At 38.7% G+C, this 18,210-nt stretch overlaps 1 protein-coding gene across 2 annotated transcripts; it reads left to right on the top strand.

The window, feature by feature from the left end:
• Window positions 1-146: 146 nt before the first annotated feature.
• Window positions 147-17,970, top strand: GPALPP1 (GPALPP motifs containing 1). Of its 2 annotated transcripts, none has more exons than XM_067292348.1 (8): window positions 147-269; window positions 4,847-4,991; window positions 6,023-6,115; window positions 9,845-9,953; window positions 13,591-13,725; window positions 13,970-14,134; window positions 14,550-14,648; window positions 16,938-17,970. In XM_067292348.1, the coding sequence occupies exons 1-8, from the start codon at window positions 158-160 to the stop codon at window positions 17,154-17,156; spliced, it is 1,077 nt and encodes a 358-aa protein (XP_067148449.1). In that variant the 5' UTR covers window positions 147-157; the 3' UTR covers window positions 17,157-17,970. The 2 variants fall into 2 exon arrangements, with proteins under 2 accessions (XP_067148449.1, XP_013803868.1); XM_013948414.2 differs by lacking the exon at window positions 147-269 and adding an exon at window positions 573-628.
• Window positions 17,971-18,210: the final 240 nt, after the last annotated feature.

Genomic DNA, 18,210 nt, shown 5'->3' with positions numbered 1-18,210 from the left:
CGCGAATGCGTCACTTCCGGGGCCGGCCGTCGGCACGACGTAAAACCCGCTGCGGCGCCGTTTGAGTGCGTCATCAGGACGCGCCGGAAGTGCGGCGGAGAGGTGGCGAGGGTGAGGAAGAAGCATCTTCGAAGGGGGCGCCCGGCCCCCCGCGCGCATGCGCGCTGCCCGCCGCCGCCCGGCCATGGCGCGCGAGCTCATCGGCCCCGCGCTGCCGCCGGGCTTCCCGCGCCGCGCCGAGGCGGACCCGGATGAGGACTTCAGCCAGGGTGAGGGCGCGAGCGCGCGGCGGCTCGCGGGGCGCCCCGCCCCCCGCCAACGGCTCTCCCCGCCCGCCCCGCCCCCGCCAACGGCTCTCCCCGCCCCGGGGCGGCCCCGCCGTGCGGCCGCGAGGGCGCTGCTTCACGGGCAGCGCGGCTTCTCCTCAGGGAGGGTCAGGGGGCCTTAAGCCGGGCCTGCGCTCCTGTGGTGAAAAAACGGGCGGTGTCGTAGAAAACTTCGCCGCGGGCTCGAGAGCGGTTTGTGCGTGTCGGAGAGGGTGGTGTGACAGCTGTGGCACGTCTGCAGTGAGTTTTTTAAAGCTCCATGTGCCACCACTGTGAAACCTGGAGGAAGCTAACCTGCACGGGTAGTTTTTATAGTGACTTCTTTAGAAAAGAATTCATGTGACTGGATCGTGCAGATATGAAACCATCTCAAGTCTGTTTTAAAAAATGGTTGAACTAATTTGGTTTTTATTTTTATTTTTCAGTTCCTATATCTGCTTTTTGGTGATGTGTTCTACAGTAGCTTCAGGTTATAAAGTTAGTGGGGAGAATGAAAGTGGTGTTGACAGTTAGGTTTTTGCAGCATCTTTTCCTTTGCCGAACCAAAATATTTTTTGAAAATTCGGTCAACCTTTTTCAGGACATAGGACTGTGACTTGTGGTCAGAAGCAGTGAGGTTGTGATGCCTGATCTGCTGACGTTTCTAATGTTAGCAGTCACATAGGAAGTGATTTTCTATCCCACCTGAGACCAGCTAGGTTGTTGGCTATTCTGCTTTGGAGCTCAGTTTCTCTCACTGACACTCTTATTTTCAGTATCAACAATATCTATAGCGGTAGCAATTTGAGCCTGAACAGTGTCTATCCTCAGTCGGAGCTCTGACCACTATTGTGTATGTTCAGTTTCTGGCTGTGTTTCAGGGGTCATCTGGTTATTCAAAACACAACAGCTCTGATGGGAAAAGGTTTACTGTGTCTGTCTGCTCTTCTCGGTTTCTAATCCAGTAGAGGGAGCAATAGGAAGAGAGAGCCAAGCTGCTTGCCTTAACTGCCACCATAGCAACACCAAGCTCCAGATGCCTGCTGCTTGTCTGTGACTTGGATGTGTGCTGAACACGACTGTCTGTCTACACGACTGCTAGAGCTGATGCAGTCTTTCTTACTCGTGATGTATTTGTGCTGATCACCTATTTACCTTCTCTTAATTAATTGATATATGTTACAAATTGTATTTGAATCCATTTAACAAAATAATTTAAAATTATCATTAGGACATGGCTTCATGGTGTTTTGGCAATATCTGATATAAGACATTCAACCTATTTTGTTCACATTTTGTCCCTGTGAACATCACAGTTGTGCTGGCACAGCTACTTGAGTATTTCTCTGTGAAGTGAGCAAAGGAACTGATTTGCCTTAAAAAAATAAAAATTAAACAATTAAAAGCAGCAAAAAGTTTTGTAACTATTAAGTTTGACCAGTTCCTGGATCCCAGTCAGTCTGTTTCCATAAATAGTTGTATCCACTCAACACAGGAGGCAGATTGCTGCAGTGTAGAAGGGGAAGAGTAGAGTGAAGAAGAGGTGTGAGCACTTGGCTGTAACATGCTTTGCTATGTAGAAGCACAGCTCCAGATGAAGCCCTGCAAATGGAGGTTCTGAGTGGCCAAATCACACAGTGAGGCTACCATGTAACTAAGCATCTTCTGCACTGTGTGATGCTTAGTGGGTCTTGAGACAAGTTGGCCTAAAATGTGTTCAATAAATATTGCCTCTTGTATTCTAAGAGATACTTGATCTTTTGACTCTTTTAACCAGAGCTAAACAGTTTTTTTTCTATGTTTTCTTTTTTTTTTCTTATGGTCTCACTGATATTTGAGCTGCTCTTTGTTTGTTGCTAAAACCACTTCTGTTTTAGGCTTCTTTCTTAGTATTCATCTCCCAAAAACAACAACAAAGTAGAACTTTGGGCAGCTGTTCTGAGTATTGCATCCAAAAGTTTTCTTTCAGTACTATAAATGTTAGACTAAAGATAACCATTTGTTAATGTCATCCATCTTTGACATGATATTACCATGTTAGATGTAGGAAATGAAAGAAAACGTGTCTGTTGATCTGTTCTTAAATTTATGTTCTTGTTGTCTTATATGGGTAAGATACAGCTTCCATTAGTAGTTGTAATTTTTAGCATGTGATTTCTTGCCTTTTTCTTATTTAAAAAAAATCAAGAACTAGTAGTTTCAGCTTGTGGCGTCACGTTGTGGTTCGCATGTGGTGTTTGAAGCTGTGAATCATGAGCAGAGTTAGAATCTGGGTTGGTTCATCTTCTTGTGCATCTCAGCCTCTAGAGATAATGGAATAACTAAGGAAAAGGACCAGTTACTGTCCTCCCCGTAGATCATCACTAGAGGGAGCTCAAACTGACCTTGCCAGGGGATATCAACGTGCTTTGCTGGCATCAGAAAACTGATGGTATCTTTATCAGGACCAGTCCTTGTCTGTCTTCCCTTTGTTTCTGGATGTCCTGCTTAGGCTGTAATTCCATGAACAAACAGTTCTTTCAGGGGAGTGCTGCTTTTTTTCGGTGTTATTTTTATGCCTGATAAGTTTCCTGATCCAATTTATTGCACAGTCAACAAAACAGTTGTACCAGCATAATGGAGGGAGTAGTGTGAAAAAATCATGAGACAGAAAACATGTACACTGGCACTGATGCTAGAGGAAGTGTCTGGGAGACCAGTTTCCTTTCTTAAATTGTTTTGCTTTTACTTCTTCTTTCCAGCTCACATAGCCACTCCCAATTTCTCTCTTCCTCTGTGGTATCAGACTCATCAGACTGCATTTCAGGTTGCTCCTTTCACCCCAAATACTTTTCTCTTATCCTCTCTGCATTCAGAGCAAATGAAGTTCCTCTTTCAGGATATCAGGGTACCAGTGGGTGAGAGAAAGTGGTTGATTTAAAAATAAATAAATTAATTAAAAAAATTAAAAAGCACCTTGTGTGTGAAGGTGATTCTCAAACCAGAATTGGAGGCTTCCTGGTAGTAGCCTGCACTCCTATTTATCATTCATCTGTTGGTTCCCTCTCATCTTGAACTTACTGTTACAGATTGTTTTCTTTTTTTTTCCTCCTTGGTGCTGAAATGCATTTGCATGTCCTGATTAAAGTTACTCTCATTAAAACAGAACCAAAATAAGCAGCCTATCTGTCTGTGATGCCGCATAATTTGCCTTTGTTCTGTGTCTTGCATTAAAGACAGATAAAAGCTTCATAAAGCTCATTTGAAGGTCTCAATTTCTGCTAGCCTTTGTCAGCTAAAAATGGAACTTTAATCTAAATTTAGTTTATTTTGCACCATCAAAAAGGTCGTAGTTCTTTAACTGGAGATGTAATTTCCTGTTACCCTTCATTTATGTAATTTTATTGCATCTCATCTTTTCATCTAGCCCTTGACTATTCATAAGTTAACAATGCTGTTTCCCCACCAAACATCTTCCTGTCCTGTCACTCTTGGAATCAATGTTTGAAATCTTAAAAGGAGGCATGGCATCTGTGTTGCAGAAAGTTAAATTACCAGTACAATCAGATCTATTATATGGGTAGGTTATTCATGCTGTGTATAAACTATGCTGTCTCTGCATGCTATAACCTGCATTTGGGAAGGCTTCTTAGCTTGGGACAATTGCAGGTCTTTCCTTACTCCAGCTAGCTCTGTGCTGAGCCAGGGAGGGTATCTGTATCAAGTTTCTTGTTTGGGGGGCATTTATTATTAGGTTCAGTGCCACATGAATGTGGTTAAACTACTTCTGGACTCAATATATGTGGTACTATTTCCAAGGGAGTGAGTCATACCATAACTGTGCATGCTGATGAGGACAATGGCAGAGCCGGCTCGCGCCCATTACAAGTGTTAGTCTCTGAATTTGTCCTTTGCTAGGGTATCTCACTACTCCAGAGAGTGAAAGGTTGGTTGCATATGAGGAGAGCTCCATCCACCACCTAGGTCTTCCGACAGCAGTGATTCTTTGAAGTCTGAATGCCTAAATCATCCCTTATTCAGCAGAGTATTTAAGTCCGTGCCTGCTATTCACGCTTAGCTGAACTGGAAATAACCTTAATTGCTAAACCGTTTCTAAAGCAGGATGGCAATTAGATTGCACTAATCTATGGCCTCCCATTCTGTGTATGACAAATGATGTGATTCTTCAGTAATAAGCTTCAAATGCTTGATTAATGTAATTGTTTCTTTTTAATATACCAATCTATACCATATACATTTTAAATCAGTTGTTAGACAAAGCAGGCCTTTCTGCTGCTGTACCAGAAGATAACTAATGTACAGAAGGTAACTAGTGTGATAATGTATTAATAATGTACTACGGTACTATACAGGGGCTGTTCATGGCAGTATGGTGCTGAATAAAATCATTTAATAACTAGGAGTTTGTTTAGATATCTTCTCTAAATGCTAGACATAGTAATGATTGAATTCCAGGTAGATTTGTGTTTTGGGAATACCAAGATGGGTAATACTCATTTGAAATGTTTAATAAAATGTCCCAAATAACTCTCGGTGTTCAGTTGCAGGACCAGCGCTGCCTCCGGGCTATAAAAGCAGCTGTAGCTCAGAAACACCTGAGAGTGATGATGATTCAGAGTCTCTTCCTCTGCCCAGAGAGGCAGACAGAGATTCCGAAGAGGAGTCAGAAGGAGTTCCAACACCCAAGTTAGTATGTTCTTAGGTCTTTCATGTATTTACATCATAAAATTACGCAGAAGTTGGAATTGAAGTGTATCTCTATAAAATATGAGAAGGAGACAATAGCATACAAATAAAAAGGCAAACCCTGTACCTGAGTAAAACGTGATGATGTCTTCCCCATGTTCTTCTGGGCCAAGAATGTTCAGTTGACCTGTGTGACTCCTTTGGGTGGAATTAGGTTATGTAGGACAATCCAATTTTTATATGTTCATCTTTCAGTTCAGTTCTCCAATTAGACTAAAAAATTCCTTAATGTTTTGATTGTGTATACTGAGGACAGACACCACTTATAAAGCATATAAATGTTGCTTGAATTTGGCCCTGTGTGTGCTGTACTACTTTGCACCAAGGTCATAAGAACATAAGAACTCGTGGGCATGAGTTTATATATTCGACTAAGTCAACTGTGATGAAAGACTTGAATTGTTTAGCAAATAACAGGAGTCTTTACATATCCTAATTTAGTGGAATTGATTACTCACAATTGCTGCGTTAAGAACTTGTGTGTGTTTGTATTAGGTCTTATGTAAGGATCTTGAAGGACATTACGCTGTCTTGATGAGTGTTGGAGTACATATTAATGACTTTTCTCCTGTTCCCTTATCCGCCAATTTTTCAGTCTTAGTAGAATTGGTTTGGGAAAACTACTAGTCAAAAAGCAGGCAGTGTACAAAAGTGTAGAGTGTGCTGAATATAAAATTACTTTGTGAATAGAAAATGGTATTTCAACATTATACTACTCTTCTTTCTACAGCAAAAGCACTCTTAATATTTTTTAAATGTCAGAGCATTTTTGGAGTGAGGCTTATGCTACCAAATTTTTAATTGTTCCAAATTATTTTGGATCCTTTTGCACTGTTTCCTTGGAAACAGCGAGATATTTAGTACATAAGACTGTCTGAAATCATTTTTATGTTTTTTTTTTTCCTTTTTAAAATGTAGATAATTGCCTTGTATGTCAAGATAATTATTAAGTGAAATCTTTGTATTTGCAGAAAGCCAAAAAGAATTCAGGAAGATGATGATGATGGATTTTTTGGACCTGCTCTTCCTCCTGGTTTTAAAAAACAAGATGATTCTCCAGAGAGGTGATTAAAATGGAGTAATACTCAGGATTGTTTCCTTAAAACACAATTATTTAAGCTAAAATATTTTGTGTCACTATTACAGAACAATTCAATTGTGCACTTGAGATTTAGGTGATTAGAATTCCTTCCTGCATATTTTGAGAACGAGAACAGCGTTCCCTTGAAACAGAATGCAGATTCCTCCTAGTACTGTTTGGAAGGTTGGAGAGGAAAAGGAAAAATAATGTAAATTGTCTGATTTATATTTTGAATGTCAAACAACTTCTGTTTCTTATGATATCTCAAAAAAAGCGCAGGAAAAACAAACTATAGGTACAAGGACCCGTATTTATGTAGTTCATTCTGGCTGGGGAGAGAGTAGGGCATTTAGCTTTTGTGTGACATAATACAATGCAGAGCGTTGGAGTTGTTGCTTTGCTAATGCACTGAGGATTATTGTTTACATGTCTGCAGGTAGAAAGCTAATCTGAATCCTGTAGGTTTCTAGAAAGCAAGTTGTCATGTCTAAACAAATAAGTGTTATTTATAGCCTCTATCAGAAAGCTTTCCATTTGATTGTACGCAATTATAAAATACCTATAAAGAAAACTAATTATGAATTCCATTCATAAATTAACCATGTCTCTCATCCTCCTAGTCTTTGCATCAATCTTTGCACTTCCTTGTGTAAATGATAGTCCGTACTGAAATCACTACTTCCAAGGGAAGACTCATTGATGAAAGATTGTTGAGTTTCTTGATCACAGTTCTCTTCCTCAGAGCAATAGAGAGCTGATAGATAAAATAAATCAATACCTACCTATCACATATGAGTTGTCAGTTCTAGGAAGGTGAGCCAATTTGTTGTTAAGCTGTGCTCAATATTTCCCCAAAATGTGGGATATCACTAAAAAATAATATAATCTCTAATAAAGCAAAATAAATAAATGCCTGTAGCTTTTGGCATTAGGTGAGGGAGCCTTCTTGCCTTCTTGATTTTGACATGAATACTGCTGTGGTAAGTTGTGAAGTCAAAGTATGCAAAGGGAAAGAGGATAGAAAAGGTAACTTGTAGTCTGAAGGTTAGAGAGATGAGCAGTAATACAGGTGCTCTCCCATCATGTAATCTTAGTCTTTTGAATGTTCATCCAACTTTTATTTCTATGTAGCAGTTTATTTCTAAAATGGTGGATAACTTGCACTTAAATTCAGAGGGCAAGAGTCTGTTTGGTGTTGTGTGCAGGTATGAGGGATTCAAACAATAAAAGGTTCCTGATAGTTCCTTTGCCTTAGCTCATCATACAACTGTGCCTGGCACGCACTGGAAAAGCGGATTGTGCAGAGCTGTTTTGCACACAGCCCATATCCCTGAATAGGTGGAAAAGGTGAAATGTGTGGGAAGAGCCTTGTCTGTCTTCCACCCCCATACACCTGGCAGTCTAGTTACACTGGCACACTGAGGAGCATAAGCTGTGCAGGGCATGGACACAATCCTGTTAGCTGTCTCTCCACTGCGTTGCCCATAGCATTGAGTGGATTAACAGCTGACAATCTAGCCATGAATAATTGAAACAAATGTAAGACTGTTTGTTTCAATGTATGGACATAATGTTTGTGAGCTCTGTGTGACATGCTTGTTCTTTTAGAAAAGCTTTTGTTCTCAGTTACATCTTTTCCAGGCTTGTCAAAGCAAATATTCATAATCAAGAGCAGCTCACGTGGCAATTTGCAGCTTTTTAAAAAATGTTTAAATCATTCCAGCATAAAATGCCTATGTGAGCAGATTTCCTTCAACTTTGGAAAGAATATTGCTTTTTACCAAAGTTAGGCAAAAGTGGAGTATTCCTAAGTTTTCCGGAAATATTTATACATCAAGATGAAGAACGAGCATTACCTTAAAATGCTGAAGTTAAACATCAGAAGAATGCTGAAATGCACATCCTGCATTAGTGAGAACTTAAAGTCGAACAACAAGAAAGCTTTCTTTACCATATATGAAATCCAGCATACATTAAATGAAAGCTTAATTCCTGAAAAGGTTTTATTTCTAAGTGCATATGTACATAGGTGCTGAAGTTTGCCAACAGCAGCAAAATGCATTTAACACGTTTTCATTTACATTCACTTCGTCTGGTCAGAGAGCCTTTAGACATTCAGGAAACTGTCAAGAATCATGTCAGCTCTGTGCTGCTGAGGAAAGATCTGAGCAACAGGGTTATTCATGTGGAAGAAGAGCATAGAAATGAAGAGTGTGGGAAGGATGAGTATAGGAACCATTTTTCTGTTCCTTGGAAGAGCCTTTGAGCTGTGACAGAAGCAAGGCAAGGTATTTAATATCTGCTCTTTTTCACAAGTTGCACAGATATAGGGCACAATGTAGATGTTCTGATGTGTCTCAGTAGAAAGCTTTATTTATAGTTTGGTTTAAATCTCTTTACCCACAAAATAAAGGTGCCTGTATACTAAAATAAAGGATTCTTTTTGCCGTGTCTGTAAGGGTTTACATTCAAACTCTTCAAATTATATTGAAAACCTAAAACATGGTTTTAACAAGAAAGTAGTTGGAAAGAAAGGGAGGAAAGTAAAGGTGGTTTCTCTCTGCCAGCAGCTAGGTGGAGGTGAAGTTTCAGATTTATCCCAGACTTCTTGCCTGGGTTTGAAACCTCACCAGTGCCCCTCTCCTGGCCTGAGCTCACATGTGCTTGTGCCTCTCTGTGGTTAGCTAAATTCTCTCTACTAGTATCTTTCTGGCAAGACTTCCTTCTTTTTTCTTTTCCCCCTTCAAATCCTGACAAACACATCACTACTGCAGGGCTGTGATGATTAGATTATATTGGATTTAATAAAAGAATGTAATTAGAATAATTCAATTTATGTTGTGTTACGTTTGATTGCCCAAAAGCTCAGAGACTGGAGATCATAATAAATAAAGTCTCCATCTGATACACTCTAAGGATGCTGTCACTTAGATATTCTTCAGGGGATGATTCTTCAAGGTTTTATTAGCTTTTATTAACCTTTGAAGAGTATGGTGGACTATTAAAAGAGGATCTTGTATACAAGAGTCTTTTCAATACTGTAAGTGCAGTTCAATGTACACTTTAAACTGTTTTTACCCCTGAAAAGAGATCCTTGCCTTTCTCTGTCCCTGGAACCAATTGACTTGTCATACTCCTTGCAGAGTTGCTATGTAAATCAAATCAATGAAGTTAACTGGGATTTCAAAACCTGTCTCTGTTTCCTCTTCTGTCTTCCCTGCCCCACGGAAAAACAAACATTTTAAATCAGAGCAGTTCACTGATTTTGTTTACTGAAGGACTGTGAAACTGTGGTGAAGGGCAAGAATAGCAAAATCACCTTTGTTGTTAGACAAAAGAATAAGGTGTATTTGACCTTCCACCTTTCATTGCTCTTGAATCTGATAAAGGAAGCTTGGGAAGAAATAAGTGGGTTTTCTTGATCCCATGCTCCAACTTTCCCAGTTTTGTTGCTTCCCAGCTATCTACAGAGATCCTCCTTGAAAATGGGATAGACTGTTCTTGTGAATTCGATGATTTCTATGACATGCACAGAGGGGGCACACTTGGCACAGGGAGGGAAGGGAATCGCACTTCTCACCAAAAATTTTATGTTAATCTATTTAAAAATTATTCCTGCACCAAGCAAGAGAAGGCTGTCATTTAATGTACTGTCCATGTTGCTTATTTTACTTCCTTTTTTCACTTACAAACTTTTTTTTTTCCCCTTGAGGCCCATTATAGGTCCTGCATTACCACCTGGCTTTAGGAAACCTTCAGAGGACATTGGGAATAACAAATATTCCATAGGACCTTCCGTTTCATCAGAATTCTGTACCCAGGTTTGTAGAAACAGACATCTCTTGTTTTAGAACAAGCTATCTGAAATGCTTAAACAAGTAGGAGCCTGAAAAAGTCTACTAGACATACTTTTTAGCATGGCAGTCTAATTTTAGATCAGAAAGTGTCTGGCTCATTTTTGCTTGAGTCAAATACTGAAGCATAAATAAGTTTTAAAAAGAAAAAGACTAGTCTGGTTTGTTGTGATTTTGCTGTTAAATGGATGTTGCAGGCTGTACACAAGAGAGCTAGGTGTCTCAAGTTGCAGAGTACTTCTCCCCGATGTTCTTCCATTCTTTCTTTTGGTATGACATGTTCTTCCCAAGTGAATGTCTTGGCAAAGTTCAAAATTTAAAGGTTTTAAAGCAGTAATGCAACCTGTTAGAGTGAATATTTAGCTGTTATTCAAGCTTTTACCCCTTTACTGATGGGGGAAAGGATTGAGTATGTAACAAAACTTCGCTTTCTTAACATGTTTGTTAGTGCAGGTGTTAAATACATTTATTCAAAAGAATCCAATCAAGAATGATGCTACAGTGTCAATAATTGATCTTCTCAAGCAAGATGAGGCCCGTACCTTGGGGTAAGGCACATCAGGATCGGGGACAGTGGCACTGACACACCTGTCAGTTTGTGGTGTCTGACTGTTCTGATCAGGTTGTGTAAGTACTAGGTAGAGACCCTATAATCTAATTCCTAGCTACTAAATAATACCTGTACTACTAAAGAACATTCAGGGGTAAGATGTGTGACTAAAGTACTGTGGGAAGTATGGGGAGGATTCAGCTCCCTAACATGGGCATCCAGTAGCATTCTGAGGGATGTGGGTCATCTGCAAAAGGCTGGCAGATAGGGCAAAGCATCTGAGAGAAACTTGCATCCTTCCAGAGCAACAGCATGTCTAAGCCAGGCAAGATACCCTGGACATCCAAAATGACACTAGATACCACCGTTAGGCAGCTGAATCACTCTCAGGATATGATAAACTAAATATTAATTCTATTTGATTAATATTAATTAAATATGTAAAAAATATCATTTGTTTCCGTAGTTACTCTGTTTATTTCTAAAATATTTACTGTTTTTTAGTTTAACTCCCAGGTGCTATAGGACATACTAAGAAGGGATGAGACAAAGGCTGCTCTGGAACTTTACTTTTTTGATTAGTGCTTGTGATGTATATCATTCTCCTGCCTCCTACAGCAAGTGTTGTCATAATCTATCATCAAGAATGATTGTCTGACATTTTTAAGATGCTCGTCATGTTATAATTCCAAATAACGATCAAGCAATTTATCATAATGACAAATGTCTTGAGACAGGAATGTCAAAATTGGGCTGTTTATATATTTTACAAACAAAAAAAAGAATCTTTTTCCTATACGGATCTTCATCTCTGACATCAACTTTGTTTCATGGAACTTAGCTTTTTTTTCTTTTTTTTTTTTCTCTTCCTGATAATCTCCTGTCTTTTTTTACCTTTGAATCTGATACAATAATTTGTTGGGGTTTACTTACTTTGTTTTAGTATTGTTTAATTATTTTGTATTTCAGTACGTCTTTAGAGGCAGCTTATTTCATGTTGACTCTTCACTTTATTTTGATTTCTCCTTCAAACAGGGGGCATTATTTTTTGATGTTTGTTTAATTGTATCTGGTTTGAGGCAGGTGGTAATGGAGTGAATTGAACTTAACACTAATGAGAAGGGCAATGAGACATGCCTCTTCAATTAAAACCCAGTGTGGAATTTTTTTTGTCTTTCATCCTCAACTGCTTTACAATTTATTGTGAAAGCCTTATACCTTTGCATTTTTTGTTTATTTGTATGTGGAGAGAGGGAATTGTTTTATTAGGCTGTTTTTTCAAGTTAATTCTTCCTGTTCACCACCTGTTCATTCATTCAAAAAAAAAAAGAGGGGAGAGAAGGAGGTCACCTCATTCTCTAAAAGTTAAAGCAGTGGTAGTTTAATGTGAAGATTTGAATCTGTAAATGTTTCAGAGCAAAAAGACAAGAGAAATTCTTATTATCTACTTGCATTATTAGTGTTTGTAAATGGCCAGTTATTTCTTATCCAGCTCAGCCTTTCAGATTGGATACAGCTGTTACATTTGTTAAGCCTCTTCTTATACCTCGTGGTCCACAGCTATACCCAGCTGTGTCTCTTTCTACTTGCAAGTTTGCTTCTCCACTGTTCTTACCTCTGCCAAGGCCTAAAAGCAGATGGTGTCAACTGGCTTGGCTAGCTTGCAGCAGTCATTAAGGCATACCGGTTTCTGTAGCAGACAGCACACAAAAGAATGACATGACTAATATCACACCTACTGTCTTCTGACTTCCTTAGCCCAAATCCCTCTACAGTGGTGGGATGCCAGCTATGAGCAGCCTTAAGTATTAAGGACTGAACTCAGTGTTGCAAGGTACCTTTACTGCTGTCCTCCTTTCCCTTGTCCTCCATTTTCATGCTTCCATTAGGTGGATTCTGTACTTTGTTCTCTAATTCTCTACTGTAGGCCCTGGATCACCTTTGCCTCAGGTGCCTTATTTTACACAGAAGGTTCATAGTTTTGGTTTTGCACTGCGCAGCACTCTTGTTCTCCTCCCTGGTAATGTCACATCTGGTGTTAGGTTGTCCACCTGACAGCTGAAGTTCAGCATAACAGAAACAAATCTCCCCTTTCCCCCACCCTTTGCTTGAAACACATTTGCCACCACATCATATTCTCAAGCAATGCTCTGTGCTGCCTGATTCTACAACCTCGTTATCATCCTACTCCCATTGCTTTACCTCCCACATTCAGGCTGTAGGCTGTCTTTTCATTTTTGTAGATGTCGGGCTCCCTTGCTTTCAAGGCACTGCTCAGTGTCCCCTTTTCTGCATTCTGTCCACTTCTACTGCCCTCTACACCTTTACTCTTCTTAACCCAGAGGGACCTATGAGCCTTCTGTACAATACCCTGTATCCAGAAAGAGTTTTCTTAATATTTAGTCCGTTTCAAACTTAACTTTTTCAGAAGTTCTCCAAATAACGTAACTGTTTAGAAAGCAATGTCAAAAGGGATTGAAGAAGTGAATGACAAAACCAAGAGATTAGACTAGCAGGTACTATACCCAGGGATGTCGTTCCATATGTGCCACCTCTACCCTGGCTTGCTTATTGGTCTTCCTAGTGTCCATACAGAATCTGAGCCCTGTTGACAGGAGTTCCTCTTGCTGTGTGAAATCACAAGCCTTATTGTGGAGGTGCATCCAAACATCACTAGTGATGGTGAAGCCCAGATTATCAAAGTTGTATGCTTGTGTGTTTCTAATCTATCTACTGCCACTAAGGCTACAGCAACGCATGCAGAGCGGCATAAAGTAGCAATACCCTGTTGTGTACTGCTTCTGTGTTTACTAGCATTCCTGCCTCGGGGACAAGAGATGATGCTTTTGGAAATGCAGGGACTGAATATCCATGTTAAATTGCTAGAACAGGTCTAATATGGAGTTGTAATCTATGCTTTTGTTGTATGATTAGCACATGCATTGTGTAAGATTTTTATGCTCTTCTAGACAAAATCATTCTAATTCTATGAAGCTGAAGTATTTCTTGAGTGTCTTAACACTATGATTGAGAGAAATATTTTATTTTTGGAAGGTAACAGATAGTAGTGAAGAGGAAGACAACCTTATAGGCCCAATGCCTGCAAAAGGACCAGTGGAGTCTGATGTAACTAAAGAATTTGAACGCAGAGCTCAGAGAATGAAAGAAAAACTTACTTCAGCAGACAATGTAAGTTGGATATTTTTCTCTTTCAATATTTTTTTGGTGGATGTATTTGTGTTTTTCCATGCCTGACAGTTTTTCTATGTGGACCCAGCTGCAGTTTTATTGCAGTTTTTCTAAGTGGTTGTAATTGTTGTTAAGACAAAAAAAAAAAAAAAATCCATAATTTCTGCTGGAAGTTAATAGATTCAGGTGGCAAGTTTGGGTTATTTGTTTTTTTCTATTTTTTCACTTTCTTTCTTTTGTAAAGGATGAACCCAAGCAAGTTACCAGGGAATCATGGATGACGGAGCTTCCACCTGAACTGAAAAGTTTTGGGTTTGGCCCAAGAACATTCAAGAGAAGAGCTGATGAAAAATCAGGCGATAGATCCATTTGGACAGATACTGCAGCTGACAGAGAGAGAAAAGCCAAAGTGAGCATTTATTCATTCATGTATACATGCAGGCAGTATATATGTTGTTAGTGTTCTGTGAAAACAAACTAAAGATCCACTGAGCTGTTCAATGAGAAAGCTTTTTTCAGATTTCTCTTTAGATTACCAAAACTCAGGAATTCAGACTAAAGGAGAGGAAATAACCATTTTAACTAAAATTGCTGTTCTTTTATTTTTCTCTTTCTTCTCTCTGTCTTTTGCAGTAGCCAGTCACTCTGTATCAGCTCACTGAATTTCCAAATACAGTGTGTCCAGTCTCTTCTCTTATCAAGCAGAGCAAAAAATATCTGGTGGCCTCTACCCTTCATATTTAATTAAAGTAACTGTAGATTTCCTTGCTATTTACTTCAGACATTCTGATTAATATAACATGTAATTTGCTTCCACTCATCAGGAAAGAGAAGAGGCAAAAAAGTCAGCCAGTAAGGATAATGAAGAAATTGTATTGTCTGGGAGAGACAAGAGACTTGTTGAGCAGGTGACTTCATACAATGTAAGTATAATAGCAGAATGCATCCTCTTCACGAATTTCCTTTAATTCTTCACTCTTCACTCTTTTCTTTCTGGTTCTCGTTTCTAGCACTGCTGGTTTCCATGGTGATACCACTACATTCTTCCTTTTTAGGGCCCAAATCTACTGCTGTTTAGTCATTAGAACATTTCCCACTGACTTCAACAAGAGCAGGATTGGGTCCTTAAGCTGCTGCTGAAAACAGGGCGTTAGGATTGTTTTTTGTATGGATAGGGTTTTCTATGCATTCTCCTATAGCAGTTTCAGTTGCTGTTTTGCTTAAAGCATCCCCACATCAGGACATTGTCGCTGCACAGACAAACTCGGTTCAAACATTAGCTTGCTTCACTGAATTACCAACATCCCAAGAAGAAGAAAACGGCACTAAAGGTTTAATTTTTAGAGTGAAATATAGATTAGCCAAAAAGAAGCTTAATGGACTAAGCAGAGCAATTCTGTAGCTAACTGCCTCATTATAACAGCATTGTCACATGAAGTTTTTTTCAGTCTCCGCAGAGACAATTAATTTTCACAGACAGATGTTGATCACAAAAAAAAATTTGAATTCCACATCAAATTCCCTCTTGCCTTTCTGTCTGTCCACACCATCCTCCAGTGTGTGTGGTCTATTGCCTGCCTTACAGCTGCTCCTTCCTGTTCTCCCCTGATTTATGGTTTGAAGTCTTACAGAAGACAGTCAGGTCTCCTGAGAGTGTAATTAACTTGGAAAATCACAGCCTTGGCTTATATTACAAGATTGGAGTTTATCTGGCACTTTTAATAATTTATTTGTAGTTCATTAAATCGTATGTCTCTCTTGATTTACAGGACTTGCAAATCCAGAGCTATTAGTATGCTACCTTAAATTTCCTCTCTATTTTCTGTTTGTACTGCCATTATAGATGTAGTAGAATATATTTATTCTGTTCTGTTGCCAGAATAAAACATACATATATATACACATATATACACACACAAGTATATATATATATACACACACATATATGTCTTTTTATTGTTTTTAAGGTTAACAGACTTCTATTCCAAAATTGCAGAAGGCATTTTGTTTAGGAACAGAGTTTCTTGGCTTGTTCTTTATTGGCTTTTTTTCTGTTTTTTTTTCTTTTCTATTAAATTTTTTGTCTCTTCTTTCCTTTTCCTTTCTCTGTTAACTTTTATTGAGGATATTTTCATAGAAAAGAGCTTTAGTTCTTAAAATGGTTTCTTACTGTTAATTCCTGCAGTGCTAGTGACAGATTTATTCTCTGGTGCAATTCTGTCTGCATCAATGCAGTTAAATCAGGAAAAAGTGTTATCCATTTTCTGTTTTCCATGGGAATCATTTTTTTTATGTCATATATGGATTGTTATTGTTATGTCTGGTGAAATAAGTGATTGAACAGGGAGTGATGGGAAATGAACCTTTCAGAATAAAAGTCCTGTGTTCCTAGATAAGAGAAGATGGAGCTGCTCATCTTTTCTCTCTGATGAGAGAATTGGTTTGGACTGGCCTTTTGGCTTGTTTGCAATGGTTTGAGAGTTGGAGCAATTTACTACACAGAGATACAGAAATACACTTCATCTGAGTAAAGGAGGGGCCACATGATGCTGTGCCTGTGTGAAGTCAGTGCAAGTTTTACATCGGTTTTAGGCTGGATCATGCTTTTTATTCAACACAACTGAGTCCTTGACTTGGCAAAATGCTTCAATGTGTGCTTTAGTTCACACCTGTGACCTTGTCTTGTGGACTGGCAGCAGATAAATACTGAAAATTTAAGAGGGCAAATCAAAGACATAACTTTGTGTGAGAATAAGATCAAAAGGGTGTCTCATTTGTTCCTGCCCCTAACAGTGACCAAAACCAGCTGCTTAGGAAAAGTGTATAAGAATCTGGGCCTGTATTTTAAGATCTTTCTCCTGACGTGTTGTCTTAGCTTATGTTTCTGCAAATCATGGCAGAGCATCTTCGTATTTCCTTCACGTTATTTTTATTGTTACTGTGTGTGAAGATTTCAAAATAATATGGTATCTTTAACATCAGTGGAATTGAATTATCAGTGTCTTACTCTACACAGACAAGATTACCTGTGCTTCTCAGAACTATTCTGCACTGTATATGCAAAATTAAATTTACCATTCTGTTTTCTAATTACTAAGCTTTCTGGAATTCTTAGCCTTCCTAATTCTTGGCCCATTTGATTATTTGTGTTTTCTATATATTGTTGACATTTTATAATATTTTTTCCCTCCTCCTTCTTCCCTTTTTCCCAGGAGTCAAGGAGGTCAGAATCTCTCATGGACATACATCATAAAAAGCTAAAAAGCAAAGCATCTGAAGAAAAGAACAAACCTCAAGAAAGAAGGCCATTTGACCGAGACCAGGATCTCAAAGTCAATCGATTTGATGAAGCACAAAAGAAAGCCCTGATAAGAAAATCTAGAGATCTGAATACTAAATTTGAGCATAGTAAAGGCAGTATGTTTTTATAACATAAAAGCTTGAAGCTTTTTTGAAGTGAAATCAATTAAATTTCAAATACTTAATTTTTTAAGTATGTTTCTGTAAATATTTGTATGCAAATAAATATCCTATTGTTTTAGAACTTTCCTTTTCTGTAAATATTAGGATGTAACATCCATATTAAAAATAGACTGATAAAAGAGCGTGCTGGGTAAAAAATACAAATAATGTAAACTTGCCACTTTAAAGCAGTCATTTTTTGTTAGCATAAAATTAATTTAAATAAGCATTTTTAAGGAGCTTTACAACCAATCTTGCAATAGGGTTGACAGTTTCCTCCTTTCACCTACCATGCTTTAGATCTGTTTGCTGCATGAATATGTTCTACTACATCCTGACCTGAAGGCCGCGGAAGAATTGCCATTAGGCTTGTGGGCAGGACACTGCTTGACTGAAGTTCCCGCTGGGGAGTATAAATTAAAATGACACCTTTCACTTGCAACAATTTCTTGTATTTCTGAAAGTGTGTCTGTGTGTCTACACAAATATGGGTTTGTATATGTGCAGTATTATTTCTGTACTATAGCAGGGAGAGCTAGTGTTAGCAGAAGAGGTAGTAAACCCCCAAGATTTGCAGATTTAATTATAAAACAGTGGTCTACAAGAAGAGAAAATCTGAGCTGAGTTTCAATTTGCGGGGCTTATCCATCAGAAAACCCATCTCATTTAAGCAAGTGCAATGTGAAAATCAAACAATAATAAATCTTACTTTGTCAGTTACTTTGCAGAGCAGGATGGTTCTTTTGTCTCAAAAAGGAAATAAATTTGCTATTTAAAAATCTACATCCATGCTTATAGTTCTTTAGCTCATGTGTGTGTGCATGTGTAGCACCTAAAGTGAGAGTTGTGTTAAGACTTGAGCTTTAATCAGTCGTCTTCTCTCAAGTAACATTTCAGATCCTTTTAAAGGAATTATTAGAAAGGGTCGAAATATGGTCCACCCATGTACAGAGTTTTATACAACAGACCCTAGCAGCATGTTTGAAAGTGTCACACACTTTACATATTAAACACCATCTGGTT

Source organism: Apteryx mantelli, chromosome 1 (assembly GCF_036417845.1).
Source record: "Apteryx mantelli isolate bAptMan1 chromosome 1, bAptMan1.hap1, whole genome shotgun sequence".
Taxonomy (NCBI): Eukaryota; Metazoa; Chordata; class Aves; order Apterygiformes; family Apterygidae; genus Apteryx; species Apteryx mantelli.
The sequence above is the reverse complement of the archived record's forward strand: the minus strand, read 5'-3'. Positions and strand labels throughout refer to the sequence as shown.